This window comes from Alexandromys fortis, unplaced genomic scaffold (genome assembly GCF_014885135.2).
Source record: "Alexandromys fortis isolate MF-2015 unplaced genomic scaffold, M_Fortis_MF-2015_v1.1 scaffold_21, whole genome shotgun sequence".
NCBI lineage: Eukaryota > Metazoa > Chordata > Mammalia > Rodentia > Cricetidae > Alexandromys > Alexandromys fortis.
This window is the reverse complement of record NW_026067905.1, coordinates 6,373,711-6,393,631: the sequence shown is the minus strand read 5'-3', so window position 1 is coordinate 6,393,631 and position 19,921 is coordinate 6,373,711. Positions and strand designations below refer to the sequence as shown.

The following is a 19,921-nucleotide window of genomic DNA, read 5'->3' as shown; positions in this document are numbered from 1 at the left end:
TCTCCATGGTCAGCCTTACAGGCTAGGCAGTGGTAGCACACACCTTTGATTTCAGTAGCCATACTAGTTTGCCATAGAAACTGGGCGGTAGTGGTGCACGTCTTTAATCCCAGCCCTAGAGAGGATTATAAAACTGGAGGAGACAGCTCTCACTCTCATCCTGAAAATTCCTGGAGGCAGAATCACCATTTTGGATTGAGGTAGAGGTAAGAGCTAGTGGCTGTTTTGCTTTTCTGACCTTCAGGCTGAATCCCAGTTTCTGTCTCTGGGTTTTTATTAATTGTGCTACACAAAGGTTAAAAGTAAAGGGTTGGAGAAAAACACCCCATGCTAACTCATAGGAGTAACTATATTAATTCCACACAAAACAGACTTCAGGAGTATCGTGAAGGCTTAAAGAAAAGGCATTATATACAGCAAATAGACTATTACTTCAACAAGGCATGAGAGTCTTTAATAAATATGTACTTAGGGTGAGACGGTTCAGGTAATAAGGGGTTGACTCAAGCCAATTCCAAGAACCTGCATGATGGAAAAAGAGAACCACTTCCAACAAGTTCTCCTCTGACTGCCATACATGAACCCTGGCATATGGCACACTTGTGCACACACACACACACACACACACACACACACACACACTCCCCCAGCTGGTTTGTAGACTCAGAAGAGAAGGCACCTGGTGATTTCCTTGGATGTGTCGTTTCCGCGGTATTAATGGCTGATACAGGAGTACGTGCTACTTTTCTCTTTGCTGTGACCAAATGCCAACGAAACAACTAAGAAAGAAAGGATTTCTTTCAACTCATGGTTTGAAGCTCAACAATCCATCATGCTGGGGAAGGCGTAACAGGAATCTCCTCAGTTCTGGCGGCGGAAGCCATTTGGCTGGGACTCCTCACACCTCACATCTTGGTGAACAGAAAGCAGAGACAAGACAGGAAGCAGTGACCCCAAGTTTTGCTCACAGTGACCATCTTCCCCCAGTGAAGCTTAGCCCAGCCCTATCTTTTTATAAAACTCTGCAATCTTCCAAGACAGTGCCCCCAACCTAGGCCAAGCACTCACCATTCTGCTCCTGGTTCCATAGGCTCATGGCCATCTTCTGATTGTCTCAGGGCAAATCTCCTTAACAGACAGTTTTAATTGCTGTCGCCTTGTTTGCCACTGTCCTCAGTTTTATTTTTTTTTTATTTATTAAAAATTTCTACCTCCTCCCCTCCTCCCACTTCCCTCTCCCTCCCCCCACTTCTCTCCCCTTCCCTTTCTAGTCCGAAGAGCAGTCAGGGTTCCCTGCCCTGTGGGAAGTCCAAGGTCCTCCCCACTCCATCCGGGTCTAGGAAGGTGAGCATCCAAACAGACTAGGCTCCCACAAAGCTAGAACATGAAGTAGGATCAAAACCCAGTGCCATTGTCCTTGGCTTCTCAATCAGCCCTCATTGACTGCCACATTCAGAGAGTCCAGTTTGATCACATGCTCCATCAGTCCCAGTCCAGCTGGCCTTGGTGAACTCCCATTAGATCAGCCCCACCATCTCAGTGGATGGGCATACCCCTTGCAGTCCTGACTTCCCTGCTCATGTTCTCCCTCCTTCCGTTCCTCATTTGGACCTTGGGAGCTCAGTCCAGTGCTCCAATGTGGGTCTCTGTCTCTATCTCCATCCATCGCCAGATGAAGGTTCTATGGTGATATGCAAGGTATTTATCAGTTTGACTATACAATAGGGCCATTTCAGGTTCCCTCTCCTCAGCTGTCCAAAGAACTAGCTGGGGACATCTCCTTGGACACCTGGGAACCCCTCTAGAGTCAAGTCTCTTGCCAACCCTAAAATGGCTCCCTTAATTAAGATATATACTTCCCTGCTCCCATATCCACCCTTCCTTTATCCCAACCATCCCATTCCCCCAAGCTCTCCCCATCCTCCCCTTCTCACTTTTCTCTCCCTATCTCCCCTTCCCCCACCCTACCCCCACCCCCTAGCTCCCAATATTTGCCTGGCAATCTTGTCTACTTCCATTATCTAGGAGGATAACTATATGTTTTTCTTTGGGATCGCCTTATTATTTAGCTTCTCTAGGATCACTGAACTGAACAGAGAATTCTCAACAGAAGTTCAAATGGCCAAATGACACTTAAGGTCCTGCTCAACCTCCTTAGCTATCAGGGAAATGCAAATCAAAAGAACTTTGAGATACCATCTTACACCTGTCAGAATGGCTAAAATCAAAACCACCAATGATAGCCTTTGCTGGAGAGGATGTGGTGTAAGGGGAACACTCATCCATTGCTGGTGGGAATGCAAATTTGTGCAACCTCTTTGGAAATCAGTGTGGCGGTTTCTCAGTAAATTCGGGATCAACCTACCCCTGGACCCAGCAATACCACTCTTGGGAATATACCCAAGAGATGCCCTATCATACTACAAAAGCATTTGTTAAACTATGTTCATAGCAACATTATTTGTAATAGTCAGAACCTGGAAACAACCTAGATGTCCCTCAATGGAAGAATGGATAGAGAAAGTGTGGAACATATATGCACTAGAGTACTACTCAGTGGTAAAAAACGATGACATCTTGAATTTTGCATGCAAGTGGATAGAAATAGAAAATACTATCCTGAGTGAGGTAACCCAGACCCAAAAAGGTGAATATGGTATGTACTCACTCATAACTGGATTCTAGCCATAAATAAAGGACGTTGAGCCTATGATTCGTGTCCTCAGTTTTAAACGGACCCAAGCTCTTTCTTGCCAAACCTTTTCTTTCTCCATACTTCCTTCGCGTTCTTACTGTAAATCTGAGCGAACCCAGTGAACATCAGCCATGCGCTCCACATGTTAGACTGTCTCAAAATTTCTTCCACCCAAAACATCAGGCAATTATTTTGGAATTCAGCCTTCCTTGGACTTTCAGGACACAATTTCCAAGAGCCTTTGCCATCCTGGGAACCCTCATGAGCACGCTTTCCTGTGCCTTTCTCTCAGCATTCTGGTTTTCTGAGTTGACTTCAGAATGGCTTATGATCTCTGTTGCTGCTTGCAGTACTGCGCGGCTTCTAAGGTCCAGCCCCAAACTCTTCCACAGAGGCCCTACCTAAGGCCTCTGGTTCACGTGATTTTGGATAATCCTTGAGGGATTTAAGTGTTTTCACACAGATTTTCCCTTTTGATTCTGTGAAGCACCTAGGGTTTTTAAGACGCTTTCTAGGAAGGTGGAAGATTGAATTCGCATGGCTACCATGGGAGCTGGAACTGGATACCAGGCCTACTGCCAACGCTTCATGTTGTTCCTCTAGGGTCACCGTGACTTCAAAGGCAAGGGCGTGCATTTGCTGTGTCTTCACGGCGTGGGAAATAAAGGTGTATCTACCTGAGCCTTTTGGTGCACAGAATAGTCGTGGAAATATCTTTTCAAACTGACACTATAAAGGAAAATTTAGGTGGTTTCTGTCTTCATGTTCGGTCCCACATTTCTGTGATAGACTCCGAGAGACTCAAATTAATTTTAAGAATTACTCCACAGACTCCTTGATGGCAGCTGTGAACTTGTCCCCAATGCACCTGAGAACCTTGTGTATGTTTATTAAATCTGAGTCAGTTGGCCTGTTGTGGGAACACACAACATGGACTTCTTTTATCCAAAATGCAATTCCTTCAAACCGATAAATAAAATTGGAACATATTGATAGGGTGAACACGGAATGTTTCAGTAGATATATTCCTTTGGGTAATATTCAGACCTCTGTGAATATCAGTTTTTGGTCCTTTGTCCTGTCTTGGTGGGGGAAGCATTCAGAGCTCACAGTCCATTTTAAAGCCACGGTATATGATGTGGCATGCAGTGTCGTGATCGGTTCCACCTCCCTTAAAACTAGACTCCAGAAGTTTCTTCTCTAGCAGTGTCTGTGGTCCCACACTGTGCATGGATGTGGGGAAGGGGGGGGGTCGGGTTTCGAGCACTGCTGGGCTAGGTACCACCTGAAGGAAGGCCTCTCTGTTTTGGCTGATGGTGTGTGACCCCAGATAAGTGGGGCTATTCTAAAAGGCAAGCTAAGGTAGACTGCCTTAGCTGAAATCACATGGACAGAAAGAGAGAGAGAGAAAGAAAGAAAGAGAGAGAGAGAGAGAGAGCGGAGGCTGTGTCATGTGACTTCAAGAAAGCTACATAACTTTTCTGTGCCTCAGTGTCCTCTTTGAGGATAGTCAGTTACGAGCAGTAAGGATCACCTGTGTTGACACCCGTGTAGCACCTAGGATCAAGTCCCTCCCTACCTCTGTTCTAATAATCTACGTAAACAGACTTAAGATGCAAAAGCAGGAAGCTGTTGAAAACATCCGCAGACTGTGAAAGGGCACAGTATCCGTCATGAAAGCCTCATCTGGTTGGGTGGCCTCCTACTTCATCAAGGCAACAGAAATCAGCATGTGACCATCCTGGGGTCGTCACAGCTGTGCAATGTGCTTTCCACTGAGTGGGGGGAGGGGGGAGGGGCAGGGCGAGGAGTAGGCACTCCACAGTTCCGTGGGAAGTGTCAAGATTCATGGTAGTAGTGAGCACAGGGCATAAAATTGTTTTTATTCATCTCAGTTATGCATTAAACAAACCAACTTGATTTTAATTGGCTGTGAAATATAGAGACAAGAGTACCAGAGTCTATGAGAATCCATCGAGTGGCTAATTTAATTTATCTGATGGTGAAGAAAGATAAAATTCTTAACCGATTTTTTCTTTTTCATTTTATACGTGTGTGATGTGTTCTGATTACCCTCCCCCACCGTTCCTTATAACCTCCCTTCCACTCCCCCTTCTTAGCACCCCCACCAGCCATCTGTACTTCCTTAAGAGCTCCTTTCATACATTTGTGTCTCTGTGTTTCATTTAGTGACCCACGGATTTTAATCAGTGCCGTGCAACTGATTAAAGGACAGGGTTCGGAACTGTCCCTTAGAGCCTGGTGGGCTTCACCATGGGTATTCAACCAAACACAATGGCTGTTTCTCCCCAGAACCCGCCAGTAGCAAGAAGTTCAGCAGGGAGGGCAGAGCCCCATCCATGACTGATGAATGACGGGCTCAGTCTTGTACAGGCCCGGTAGTGACAACCTCTGCTGCTGCGGGACACGATTGCAGTGACTGCGCTGTGCCCAGAAGACGGCAATCGCAACACTTCTCCCCTTCTTCTGGTTCTTATTTAGAAACAGAAGTCTTTTCATGGTAGATTTTTATTTGAGTTTTTTTGCATAATTACCAAAAAGTAAAGTCGAGTCGTCCCTGGAGAGATGTGGGGGGTGGGAGGGGGAGGCAGCATTGCACGAGATTCACTTCTTTCAAAGACTTAAGTGTAAAAGTAAGTTTTTAATTAACCTGAGTTTTTTCTTTGCTTCTGTTTTAGGGTCAGATTTTATTAAGACTTCTACTGGAAAAGAAACGGTAAATGCCACCTTCCCGGTAGCCATCGTAATGTTACGGGCCATTAGAGATTTCTTCTGGAAGACTGGAAAGAAGGTACGTTACTGCCAGCAAATCTTCCCTCAAAATGAAGAGGAGACTATTTATAACTCTCCTCGCTGCCCGCACGCACGATAACGTCTCCCTATGCAGAAGGTGTGAATGAGTCGCCTTTATTAAGATAAATGTTTAATTTACTTTCATTACAGAAGAACACCTCGCTGGGGGAACGTATGTGGTTAGCAGAGCTAGCGTGAGTGTGGAGCTTGTGTGTGATCAAGATGTAAACTCTCTGTGTCCTTTTATTAACTGAAGACAATTTGATCACTGACAAGAGATTCCTAAATGGGTTCTTTAAGAAACTAATTGTGCTGCGACACAGAGGTTTTTCTGGCAAGGCGTTGGCAGTTGAAAACAGGTTAATGTAGAAATTTAACTTCCTTGCGGAAGGGCAGAGAATCGCGGAGTAACATTTATTGAATGATGAGCTGTGGTGGCGATATGAAAAGTAGGCAGTATAATGGAAAATAATCTTTTCCTGTCATTATTGAAGGACACACATAAATTGGTTTTTCTGTTGGGAAACCCCCGGTCCAGAAAAACTTATTACTTTTAATAATATGAGGTGAAGAGAAAATTCTCGAGGAGATGAACTTATTAAACAGAATAATGAAATACCGCGAAACAGCAGGGAAGTGGTAGCTTTCCGTCCTATAGCTCTTGAATTAAATATCCATTTTTCTTTTTCTTTTTCTTTTTCTTTTTTTTTGCGTTTTATGGCAGTTGGATGTGCTGTTTGGGAGAGTGTTTAGCTGAGGAGGATATATGGTAGCTTTTGTCAGCTTTTCGAAGAATAGCATAGAATTCTTAGAAACATACAAAGTCAAAAGAAAAAATGCATATAAAGTGTTTCTTAAAAACTGGATTTAGATTTTCCACTTCCAGTTGCTTGTCTAACCACAAATTATCTAAGAAGGATTTTTTGTTTTGCGTAGTTAGAAAGGTGTGTGTGTGAGTGTGTGTGAGAGTGTGAGAGATAGTGTGTGTGTATGAGTGTGTGTGACTGTGTGTGTGAGAGTCTGTGTATATGTGAGTGTGTATGTGTGTGAGAGAGTGTGTGTGAAAGTGTATGTGAGAGTAAGTGTGTATGTGTGACTGTGTGTGTGAGAGTGTGTATGTGAGTGTGTATGTGTGTGAGAGTGTATATGTATGTGTGTATGACTGTGTGTGAGAGTGTGTGTATGTGAGTGTTTATGTGTGTGAGTGTGTGCATGTGAGAATGTGTGTGAGTGTGTATGTGTGAGTGTGTGGGTGTGTGTAAGAGTGTGTGTGAGAGAGTGTATTGTGAGTGTTGTGTGAGTGTGTGTATATGTGTAGGTGTGTGTACATGTGTGAGTGTGTGTGGGTGTGAGAGAGAGAGAGAATGTGTAAGTGTGTTTAATATAATGAGACTTCTTTCTCTTCCTGAGGGGCATCTTTTAAAACCAGTGTCTTGATTTCTGCCCTTTGGAACCTTCCTCATAAAGACCATTGATGCTTTGCCTGGAGGGTGGAATGTCTTTATGAGTGACTGTAGCTTAGATTTATTTTGGGATCAGAGACTTACCTGGAATGTGCTTCTTGTGAGAGGAAATAATCTCCCAGCATTTCTCTGAATATGTTCACAGTGTTGAGTACAGATAGGAAGAATACACATTGTTGCCTTGAAATGATGACGACCCACCATGAATGTCTCCTGCTTGATGGTCTTTCTGCATGGATACAAATCCGACAGTTTAAAAACACTTGTTATCAAAGAAAAGCTGTATAAGGAGAAACTCATCTTTTTCCTTCAGTTGTCGTTGTCACCACTAGTTAGGCCATGGGACTCATGCCTAAAGTCATTTACCAAACCGACTGTGCTGGGTCCCAGAAATTTTGGTAAGGCATTGGCCTGAGATCATCAAAATCAGATACTCAGTTTGCCATGCATGTGGGATTCCCTTGGCATCTGTGTTTCATGAGCTCTGCCAGTAGGGGTAAAGCATGCTGTTGGGGACCAAGGAAATAATAGTTCTTGGGTGGATGATCATGGGCTGTGCTAGCCTGTGTTGTTCTTGGGTGTAGACATGAACATGTCCCTTCCTAAGACAACTCTCAGACAGCAAGAAACAGATCTCAAAGAAGATCTGTGCTCAGCGGCAGAGGCTGGAGTTCGCTTGTCTTTGTTCCCTTTCTTTATGGCTGTTCTTTCCCCCACTTAACAGCAGGTGCCCCACTGAGTGTTCAGCAAAAGCTGAGTACAAGGCACACCCTGTTTAATTTATCACATTTCATTTTCAGCAAAGAGAACCTGTGTGTATCTGTGTGTGTACCTGTAAGCCAGGCGCGGCCTGTCAGTTGCTGACAGCAAGCCCAGAAGGCCATAGACTGTGTGTGGTTCCTCCTTCACCGCTGTAAGCCATACTATACGGTGCAAAAGCACCCCTTCCCAGGCCACACTTGGTACCACCCCTGAGAAGCCGCAGTTTAATATATCATAACTGATTCCACTACAGATTTGTTTTCCATATTCTTTCCCTTAAAACGTATTAGCTTACACAAGAACTTCTTTTTGGAATGGAGTTGCTGACACTGAATTATGTTTGTAGAAAATCTTGATGAGCTCTGACCGACATGCACGCTTCCTGTCAGCTCACTGCCGTCACTTGAGTTGTTTATTCATTTGCCGTTCCTCAACAGTGGCTAGTAGTGTCATGCTCTTACTGAGCGAGCTGTCTCATGTATGACTAAGGCAGGGGACCCACTTAGGAGACCGTCCATGCACTGCTCCGTGAGAGGACTGAGGGCAGAGAGAGGTTTGTTGCGGGATATCCTAGAGTGAGGAGCAAGACCATGTGATGGCCGCAATGGCAAAGATGGCCGACAAGTAGCCACACAAGGGCAGTGGTCGGGTTCACAGTGGGGCTTCCCGCTTGATCATAGGACCTTTCATCCGTTTCTCTATTCTGCTCACAGTGCCTCCTGCTAGTGTGATCTATCTGAAAAGAGCTCTGAGCCCTTGGGCCACAAACCGTGTGGTGTGGCAGCTTGTGTGTGTAGACTTGTATACTCCTCCGGATAGTTCTATTCCCAAGATTAGTGAATCCAGGGAACAAGGCGGTTCTACTCATGGAACCTGTGCTTTTCCTAAAGGATGTCAGGCATTGTGTTGAAACAGTGTGTATTGGCTGATTTGGGTTGTGTCTTTTTTTGTTTTTTAGGATTTATTTGTGAGTGCATGCATGCATGTGTGTGTGCCTATGTGTTTGTGTGCACATATGTATGTGTGAGTTCTTGTGGAAGCCAGAAAAGGGCACCAGAATCCCTGGAGTTAGAGCCCCTCAACATGAGTGCTGGGAACTGAACTCCAGTCCTCTGGGAAAGCATAGGTTCAAGGTGGCTCGCAGCCTCTCAGCCACGAATTGGCTGGTTTCTGGCCCTCCCTATAAACTTTCGAAAGCAGTATGACATGTTTCTCCTATGCTTACATTAATGATCTGCCTGCTTTGTAGAACTCTGTGTGCCTACAGCCTCAGAGAACAAGCCTGCAATTAAGTTGATTGAAGCCAGGGTCAGCTCTCCTTGCTGGACAGCTGCCAGCTTGATTAGGTTGACCTCGTGGCCACACTGATCCACTCTTTAGTCCACCAGTGCCTTGCACCTCAAGATGAGGGCTCATTTGAAGCAGTGTAGACGGGATGAACACCTGTGGTGTATTTTCTTGTTTGCTGACACTTTCCTTACAGATTTAGTCTAGATGGTGGAAGTTTACTCGTGAGATGTGCCCTCATTCTTGTCCCTTTAGAAGCGACCGTCCAGTCCCTATTTATGGGTGGCAATGTTGTCTTGGAGTATAGTCAAGTAAGGCTCTACTGAAACAGGTACCTTTGCTGAAGTGAAGCAGACTAGGGAGGGACATGTGACTCAAGTTTGGTCATTCACAGTGTCACTTTTGAAATCAGCCTGCTAACATGGCTACTCTTCCCTCCCCCCCCCCCCTTAGGTAGGCTTTAAACCTGCAGGAGGCATCCGCACTGCGAAGGAGTCCCTAGCATGGCTCTCTCTTGTAAAGGAAGAGCTGGGGGACGAGTGGCTGACCCCTGACCTCTTCCGGATAGGGGCCAGTTCTCTGCTCTTAGACATCGAGAAGCAGGTGAGTGGGAAGCCCTTGGCCTTGGAGGGAGTGGAGACTGAGCCCATCAGAGCCAGGTCTCTGCCTCCTTCACGCACACCCGCACCTGCTGTAGATCAGGTGCAGCATCTGCTGGAAGACTTGCTGGTCAGCGCCGATGAGATTATTGCAGTGCAGTGGGGTGGTGACTAGTGTATGTGTATGGTTGCTTAGTTATTAATTTCTGATACTGGTTTTCTTCACAGATATACTACCACGTGACTGGACAATATCCAGCTTATTACGATCTTCCGATGTCTTAGGCCAACAGCCAGCCCAGAAAAGCATCTCACAACAAGTTTAAAAAAAAAATGTCTTTTGCATAATTGCCAAGGTTATGTAATTTAAGAATATGTAACTGACTTTTCCCCATTAAAATCTTCCCTGAAATTAACTCAAAAATAAGAGAAACAAATCAATTGAATCTACATGTGGAACTTAGATCAAGTAAGGCTGAATGCTCTTAATTATTAGGAGGTCCACATTTATTAATTTTATGAAGGTTTTCTCTAAAAAACTCTGAATAAGGTGTTCCTAATAGCCAATATTTCAGCAATTTCTGAGGAGAAAATGAAGTTAAATTTCCCTTGACTTGAGATTCTAGGGCAGGCAACAGGGCTTGGCACAAAAGGTGCTTGCTACCAAACCTGACCACTGGTTCAGTTCTGAGTAATGGCTTGCGGGGAGGAGAGGGCAGGCTTCCGGAAGTTGTCTTCTGATGTCCACATATGCCCTGCCCCCTATCACTGACATATAGTGAATAAGTCAAATGTAATAAAAATGAAAATGTGTCACTCAGCCTCCCTTTGCTGCCTGGGAACGGGGGGCCCCTCCTGGATGTCCACTTGAATTTTAGCGCTGAATGGAACTCTTTCATTGATTGTTTTGTAATGAGATCTTGATGTTGTTATAAGAAAATGTGAATACCACTGAATTTTTAAACATAAAAGTCTCTGCTTGTATATTTATTTTGTTTACTTTGGGGGGGGGGCATAGTGCTTCTGGACTGGAGCTTTGAAAATGCTGGGGATACCACCCTGCCTGACTTGGCGATCGTTGTTTTTAGTCTCCTTAAATTATTAAAAAGAAAAGAGAAGAACTGGCAGCATCTGCTTGTAATTCCAGCACCGAGCATGTGTCTTACTGTGCAGTGAATTACGGGCTCGTGTCCAAAACCCAGGCCGACTGCATCTGAGGAACCACACAAAGGCCGGTCTCTGCTTTCCGCACGTGCTCATGCACTGACCTGCACACACGTGTGCGTGTACACACACACAGATGAGTCCAAGTCGGAGAAGTAGCCATGGTATAGGGATGGCGTGCTTGTGTAGCCTGTGAGAGAGGCCTTGGACTTCATACCTGGAACTACAAAAATAAAGAAATATTCAGTAAGCCGGGTGGGAGGCTGCCTGCTGAGTCTGCAGTCACTTCGGTGGGTCACCTTCAGGCAGCCAGGGACACACGAACAGGGCTGTGACTGTGACTGTGACTGCCTTCACTCTTTGTGGGCTCCTTTGCTTGCTGACACCTCTACCATGAGAGCTTTGAAAACCTGAGCTTTTCAAAATGGTGCCTTTTCATCAAGAATCAACCAGTCCTTCTCTTTCTTCTCTCCCTCCCTCCCTCCCTGCTCTGAACACTCCCCTGTTAATCAGGAGCAAAAGTGCCGGCTGAGTCGGCCCTGGGCATCGTCTGGTCTGCAGACGTCTAGCCCAGCCTCTGCCTCTCTCACCTTGGGACTTTGGTCCAGTCTGTGTGCATCCTGCGACCTCTGCGTTGGCCTCTGCGAAATGAAGGGCTGAGGGCAGGTGACGTAACAGCGCTTTCAGACCCAAGATCCCATCACCCCAAGGATAATTAGAACAAATCCAAGAAAACGTTTTATGGCTGGAAAGAGAAAACACTTTGTACCGATCTAAATTAGAATTTGCCTCTCGGGAGTCAATTAAGCAATTCCCGCAAAGCCCTTCGCCGACTGTAAAGGAAACAAGTAAAATAAGAACAGAAAAGAAACCCTGCTTTCCCCAGTGCCATAGCAAAGTGCTGACTCCTGCCTTGTGCCTCAGCTCTGACTGCCGTACCCAACTTCATAACGTGTTGGCCCTGGTGCTCACGAGCCCAGTGGCCAGTACCTCTGGGGAAGAAACATTACTGGGAAATAATGACACCCTATCACCTTCAAAGCCTTTCTAATTTCGGTGGGGTTTCTGCTTTCCTCCCATTAAACCCAGCTGGTCATTTTAGTTGATCAAGTGAGCAGGCATCATTATCTTCAATTTTAATTTATATGAGGCATCCCCTGAAATGGACCTCCATGGACAGTTACAGATGCGTGCAGGAGATTAAGACTGGTGAATCTCTCAAACCCATTAGGAGCTGGTGAGTGTGGCCTGATCTGAACGTAAATAACGTTTTATTTTGAGGGACAATTTGTTCTAAGGACTTTGGGGTTCTTCATGAGGTGTTCCTGGTCCTTCTTTCCTGAGTCTTTAGCTACATGCTACACAGAGGACTCTAATCCTGTCTGATGGAAGGAGTCATTTCTGAAGTGACCATGTTTTACTCTAAGGAGATCTGAGTACTTCATAGCATTAGGGACAGATGTTTTACAAAGCAGGAAATGAATGGCCAGGTTCTGTGTAAGAAGATTCATTTAACAGGGAAGTCCTTCTTCCCCCCAAATGGTTACAGTGTGGCAATAAAGTGTGGTAGGCCCAAACCTGACTCTTAAAAGCATGAAATAGGGACCTGAAGGGACTTCAGAGGATAGTCTAGTTCAACCCTGTCATTTTGTTCAGGGGAGCAGAAAAATCTCTTTCTTGAGGTTACATTCCAGCCAGAGCTGAAGCTGTGTTGTGTGGGGAGGAGGGGGTGCATACCTTTAAGGCGGGTCTCAGTGACTTCAAGGCCATCCTGGTCTATAAGGAGACTTACATGGAGAGTTCCAGGCCAGTCTGGCTGCAGTGAGATTCTGTCTCAGAGACAAAGTCACAGCTGAAGCCAGAATCCACATTGCCACATCTTACAGTATTTGACAGGACAGAGTCAGGTTTTTGAAACTGAAATATTCCTGCCTGTTGATTGGCTGTACCATTCAAAATCATGAACTAAATGTAGTCTGTGATTTAGTGTTTTAGAGGCCACCTCTACCTTGCCATTCTACTATGTGCTAGTGTGGCTGAGGTTTTATGTTGATAATAATGTCATAATCTTGGATGAGCTACAGATCTACATTTTTAAAGAGATTATATGTTGTTTTAGGAAAGTTATGCGGATTCTAATTTGTGTATGCATGGGAAGAAAACGACTTGTGTAACCACAGCAGTTTAATAACTGTGAATTCTTTGCCCCCATTCTGAATCATTTCAACACTATTGAGAAATGCGGATCAATTAGCTTGCATGACAAATAGAAAGAGAGAGCTGTACAAAACTGTTGTGATCTCCAGAAGCGTGTCCGCATGATAAGTAGTTGCACCCAAGGTCTTGAGTGGGCCAAATCTTTACTATGGCCTGTGTAGACAGCTTACAAAAGGCAAACCAGTCCTTTGGAAGAAGTACAGTGGGAAGCTGATATTCATTTCTCTTCCATCAACCAGATGGGTTTTGCTTGTTTTCTGTTTCTGACACAACACAAACAGGGCCAGAATGCAGAGATGCAAAGAAGGAAAATTTGAATAGATCTTTGCCTGCATAGGTGGTGAGATGTTAGTCCAATTCTGTCCTGGGAACAAGCATACAAGAGTAAATCAGTTGCATGTGTTTTCTTGATCACACTCTCCCAAAGGAAAATACGTGCTTTGTAACCTCCACAGAGTGATCCTTTCCAGAAATGACCACAGATAACATCTGGCTGACACATAAAATACGTAGTAAAAATAATCATTTTTAATTGCCTCAAACCTGCTCAGGAGAGAGAGTAGAGCAATATCCATCTGGTCCGTTCTTATTTAATAGGACAAATGAGGATCAAATACTTAATGCAATATATGTGAAACATGGTGACCTTTCAATGAACTAAAACTTTTTAAAACAAAAGCAGTAAGAGCAAGGAGCAATCTGTAGGAAAGATAAGCCTAAAATTTGATTTGAAAAAAAAAAAATGTCTTGGGGCTGGAGAGATGGCTTGACAGATAAGAACACTTGCTGTTCTTGCAGAGAACCCAGGTTTGATTCCCTGCATCCACATAGTGACTCACAACCATCTGTAACTCCAGTTGCATGGAACCCAATGACATCTTCTGGCCTCCATGGGCACCAGCTGCACTCGTGCACATATTGTTGTGCTCGTGTAAGGGGACCTGGTGCTGGAGAATTGTCTGTATTCTGTCAGTCATGTTTTAAATAAACGCTGATTGGCCAGGCAGGAAGTATAGGCGGGAAAACCAAACAGGAAGTAGAAATGATGCAATGAGAACAGGAGAATTCTGGGTAGGAGGAAGCTGATTCCTCCCAGTCCTGCGCAGACTACCAAGGAAGCAGGATGTGACCTGCTAGCTGAAAAAGGTACCGAGCCATATGGCTAAAATAGATCAGAATAATGGTTAATATAAGCTATAAGTAGCCTGAGCAAATGGGCCAATCAGCTTTATAACTTATAGAAATCTCTGTGTGATTTTCTTTGGGGCTTGCCAGCTGTGGGGTACCGGGAGGGACAGAAACCCCAAACAAGCAGACCCCCCTCATTGTTACAGGGACCCACAAAGACCACCACAGAGTCAGTATCCAATGCAAAACCCACGTGGGTTTATTGATTACAAGTTAGCTAACATGGGCCATAATCCCACAGCGAGTGGGAGAGATCGGCCCAGAGGCTTCAGGGTAAGGAGATTTTAAAGGGAAAACCACATGGCTGGGTGGCACAGGTCCTGGCGTGTCAGGACTGGATAAAAGTATACAACTTTTGAATTCATTGGATGGGATATAGGGGAATTTCAAAACAGCCAACACAGTGGTTAATCAGGTACCTACGGTGACGTTCGAAGCAAGCAGATGTTTTTGGACACCATGGTGGGTCACTGTGGCCAGGACTGGCACAGTTTCTTGGGAATGTTTGCTGGGTGCATTCACCCCCTAAAATGTCTAAAATGGAGTTCTCTCTCAAAATGGAATTTGTTCTGCTCCTTCAGTATACATTAAGCAAAACATCCTTACAGATGAAATTTAGCACAAATAAGCCAAAAACATTAGTTTCATGGTATTTTTTTTCTGAAGGAAACTTGGGAAATGCTTTCGATTCATTAGAGCAAGAATATAATGCTGTAATAAAATAATGTTATACATTCCTCCCGTGATTGACAGGAATGAGAAAGAGCTTGAAAAACTGACTATAGGTAAAGGAACTGGGTGTGTAAACTAGTTAGCAGCATGCTTGCCTAGCGAGTATAAAACTCTTGATTCAGTTCCCAGCACCTCATACACTGGGAAGTGCTGTGGGACAATGGTCTGGTACCCTGTAAAGATTTGTCTCTTGTACTTGTTTAATAACATGCTGATTGGCTAGTAGCCAGGCAGGAAGTAGAGGAGGGCAATGAGAACAGGAGGATTTGGGGAAGAGGAAAGGCACAGTCTACAGTTGTCACCCAGATGTGACTGCCTCACTGAAAGAAGGTACACGTCAACATGGTTAATATAGACAAGAATTATGGGTTAATGTAAGTTATAAGAGTTAATAAGAAGTCTGAGCTAATAGGCCAACCAGTTTATAATTAATGCAGGCCTCTGTGCGTTTCTTTGGGACTGAATGGCTACAGGACTGGGTGGGACAGAAACCTCTGTCAACAGAGAATGGTGGCATACATCTAGTACTTGGGAGGAAAAGGCAAGAGGGTCATAAATTGAAGACCATTCTTGGCTATACATGAGTTTGATGCTAGTCTGGATTATAGGAGAGACTGTCTCAGAACAAAGAAAAAACCTGGGAGATTTTTTTTACCTAAGACCCAGGTTTCCTTCATATCTGACTATCTCAGGAGACGGCTATATTCATTTTGAGCAAGGGAAATGAAGTTAGATGAGTCTGAAATGTGTCATCAAGAAGATTTTCCTTGTTGTTCCTATCTCCCCAGTAGATTGCCCATTTATTGGGGTGTCTTATGCTGCAAAGAGAGTGGTTGTCAAATGCTAGTATCAGAAATACTGGTCTTTCACAAAACAGGGCTGGGGGCTCCACCTAAAGAGTTTGCAGTTCATGACCAGAAACTGAGAACTTGCCAAGAGAAGCAGACAGTGATCCTGGAGCCACATTAAGAACCACTGGCCTAGGAGAGCTTGCCCTCAACTCTAAGATCCAAAAGTAGTGAGCGCATCCTTGAACCTCTCATACTCACTGGCTGCGGGTTTTATTTCCCAACTCCAGCAGTAATGTGTATATTACCCTGTTCTTCCTAGCTAAGACTAGGAGAAGGAACAATGGTAATGACATCATCCCTTAATCCCTTCCCAGTAGGCAATGAACTTGGTTCCACTTTGGGCATTGAAAGCAAGCATTGGAGCCTAGAATAAACACTTTAGACACGTTTCAAATCATTGTCCTCGAAATCTCCAAGGAATTCCAGCATGCCAGCATAGTGAGATTCAGCTGCTTCATTCTCCCAATTTGGAATGCTTTAGCTTTTGATGATTCAAGTGTAGTCAAGTGCTTAAAGCTGAGCTTTGTTCTAACTGACACCATTCTTTAACTTACATTCGGGATAGCTAACACACTCTTGGGGCAGCACGCTTCACAGACAGTTGGCTCTTTGTTCAAAGGTTCTGGGTAGGGAACCCCCCAGAGCTTATGGAGATATTAGGTGCTTAGCGTGCTAACCAGTTGAGAGTTTCTCATTTGTCTCCTGCTCTTTAAGCATGTGCTGTCAGTCCTGTGCACAACTGTGAACGGTTCCCAATCCTGAACGGCAGAATTCTACCCTAGTGCACATGCAGAAAGGGAGCTTCACGTTTGCCAAGCATTGTAAAGAATGCGGGACATGTAGGCAGACAGCTAAAAACAGTGTTCAAACCACTCCTAACTGCAGGGCTTGCCTTGAGCACTTGACCCTAGAACTTCTGCCATGGTTACCAAAGATGTTTTTTTTTTTTTTCATATTGTTCTCTTTGGTACCAAGTTTCTGGGTAATCAGTCCAATGGTTAGGGATTGAATCACCTGCTTGTATCCCGGCAACCCAGGAGGGTGGGGAGGCGCATCCTGGCTGCCATTCTCAGGATGACATATATCCTCTTTCTGATATTGATTGGCAGTGGTGCTGGGCAGAGGCTCATGCATTTGGTAGTCAAGGGCTAGTGCCACGCAGTTGCATGGGGGTTTGCTGAAGTGGTGCTCTTAAAGCTGCCTGCCGCTCATCTCGGCTCCAAGCAGTAAGTTCTGAGAAGTCAGTGGGATACTTCTTTTAAGGGGACTTTTATCAGTGATGTTTACATTTTTATTTCTTTACACAACTCTCTGTTGGCTTTCTGACCAAGAGTAACAGTTTTTCCTGCAATTCCCCCTTCCCTCTGTTCCTCTTAAACTCACTGGACTGTCGGTCGCTCTGTAGGTTTTATGTTAAGTTCATTAGGTTTGGTAGTGAGCTTCAGCTAAACTTCCTGACTTCTTCATATCAGTGATGCCATTATCATCTGTCCTGCTGGGTGATGTTTGAGTTGGCACATCCAGCCATTGCCCTGTCTTCTTTCCCTCCAAACCCTTGTTATCATATTTCTGTATTATTAGTATGCCTTTTAAAGATGGTTTATCACTACTGCGATGATGATGATGTGAGAATGTGTGTGAGCATGGTGTTTGAGTGTTCAGGAGTACCATGGTGCACATTTGGAGGCCAGAGGACAGGTTCTGAGGGTAGACTCTCAGCCGGGCAGTGGTGGCACATGCCTTTAATCCCAGCACTTGGGATGCTGAGGCAGGTGGATCTCTGTGGGGTCGAGAAAAAGGGAAAGAAGAAAGAGTATGCTTCCTCCACCATGAGAACTCAGGTCACCGGGCTTTTAGCACACACATTTTCACCTGGCGAGCCATCTTGCTTTTAATGTTTACACTCTGTCCTGCGATCATAATTCCCATAATTGCTTGTACTATGTCCTAAAGTTCAGTAGAGTCCCCAGTATTCAACTCTGCATTGCATTGCACTCTGATTTTCAAGGTTTCCTCAAGAAGGGCTCAGTCACCACATGTCCTCGGTGTCTGCCTCTGTACTCGAGTGGCCATTCCGTAGTGTCCACTGCTGCATAGTTTCCATGACTACTTCCTGCCATCCCTCCAATGCCTTCTAATGTTCAGAACTGCTGCAGAGAGAATGCTCAGACCTAAGCTTGGTACCTTGGCTAGCAACTAGTTTTCCTCTATGTTTTTAGTAAAACCTGATTCAGGGTTGTGTGTTTTGTGTCATTTTTGGTTGGGATTCAGTGACCTGCATTCTGAAAATCACTTTGAAATATATACTTAACTTTCCTATTGTATTCTTTTTAACCTCTTAGGGATGCTAAGTATGGTGGATATGTAAGTCTTTTTAAAAGAAATGTGTGTGTGTGTGTGTATGTGTGTGTGTGTGTGTATGTGTGATGTTCTGGTACCTATGAAGGCCAGAAGAGGCTATCCATCAGATCCCCTGGGTAGTTGCTGGGAACTGAACTTGGTTTTTCTGTAGTATCAGTACAGGCTCTGAACCACCAAGCCATCTCTCAGCCCATTCAAGTGTTTCTAATCTCTCCCCTTTGCTATTCACTCCAGTTCTTTGGGATGATTGGGCATTTGGGGGGTATTATGCTCTTCTCATTCCTGTCATTCTTGTTTCCTCTGTTTATCACGGCCTGTTTGTTGCTGGTTTAATGCTTGTTCTTGTTTCATTTCCTGATGTTCCGCTATAGCTTTCTTTGACCCTTGTATACATGCTATGAGCTCTTGCTTGTTAGGTAAAGTAGCTTGATTTGGGTTTTTGTTTGTGAGGTCATGTCAATATGTTTGATTTATAATTTTCTCCTCTCTATGAAGAGGCCCTTTCTGATGACGGTTCTTCTCACCTTCTTTTTGTTTCTTATTTGATTTTCTTGCAGTGGCATTGCATAGATGCCCATTTTTGACATTTCTTTTGAGCGGCAGGCTAGAAGTTTTTGTTTGGGGTGCATCTCATTCTAGTGGAAATTCTTGTGTTCAGACACTCTCCTTCTGACACACGTGATGTGGTTCTGTGCATTTCTTGTACCTTATCTGTACCCAGCTGCCAGAGAGCAGCTCATGACCACGTACCAACCCATCCTCAATGATTTAACTGTCCCCAGCTGCCAAAGAGCAGCTCATGACCACTTACCAACCCATCCTCGTGACTGGCTGTCTCCTGCATGCACAGCTTGCTAGATGACTTTTCTTGTAGAGTCCCCTCTCTCCTAAGGTGCCAGACAGATACAGGAAAACTCTCAGCTGCCAGCCCGCATAGGCCTATCCAAAGCAGAGCTGGCTCATTGTCTCAGTGTATGTCACCTACTTTGATGTGCTGCCTTTCGGGCTAAGGAGCTAGAAATTGTGTGCTACACTGGATAGGGAGAGGGGCTATGTGTGCAATGAATAAGATTCCAGTTCTCTCTGGGACAGGGGAAGCAACAGCAACTCTGAAGCCAAGGCTGCTAAGAAATGGGGCGGAAGCTGCAAGCCTGAGGCATCTGTTTATTCAGTATCTCACCATCAGATAAAGCTTATCTTTCTTACTGAAATGTGGAGGGGAATAATAAATACAATGGATCCTAGCAAGTGCATGGTATGTAGGAACGGTTTGATAAATTTCTCCTGACCACCATAATGCCACAAAAAGCATAGGCTTTTAGCAATAAAAATGTCTTTTATAAAAATAGATTTTGAGCTTGTTGTGTATGTGTGTGTGCTTGTGTGTAGCAAGGAAAGAGAGAGAGAGAGAGAGAGAGAGAGAGAGAGAGAGAGAGAGAGAGAGAGAGAACAGATGGAAGTATGGAAGTGCAGGAGTGACTGCTTTAGGGGATCGATACTTCCACTGTGGGTCCCAGGGATCAAACACAAGCTATCTGGTTTGTCCAGCAAATCCCTGGCACTTTGCTGGCCTATGGACCTAACTTCTCTCTCTGTCTCTCTTTTGCCAAAGTGTGTGTGTGTGTGTGTGTGTGTATTGTGTATACATGTATATGTGTGAGCAAGTGTATGTGTGTTTACACAGGTGTATATGTGCTGGAGTGTGTATGTGTGTATTGTGTACACAGATGTGTGTGTGTGTGTGTGTGTGTACAGGTGGACATATGCAGGTGAAGGCCCGAGTTTGAC

At 44.6% G+C, this 19,921-nt stretch overlaps 1 protein-coding gene across 2 annotated transcripts in view; it reads left to right on the top strand.

The window, feature by feature from the left end:
- Dera (deoxyribose-phosphate aldolase) overlaps positions 1–10,766 on the top strand; it is a 91,868-nt gene extending 81,102 nt beyond the window's left edge. For both annotated transcript variants that reach the window (XM_050135211.1, XM_050135210.1), the window contains 3 exons: positions 5,395–5,507; positions 9,475–9,624; positions 9,849–10,766. In XM_050135211.1, the coding sequence (XP_049991168.1) occupies positions 5,395–5,507; positions 9,475–9,624; positions 9,849–9,905 (320 nt within the window). In that variant the 3' untranslated portion in view covers positions 9,906–10,766. The remainder of the gene's footprint in view (positions 1–5,394; positions 5,508–9,474; positions 9,625–9,848) is intronic.
- The last annotated feature ends 9,155 nt before the right edge of the window (positions 10,767–19,921 follow it).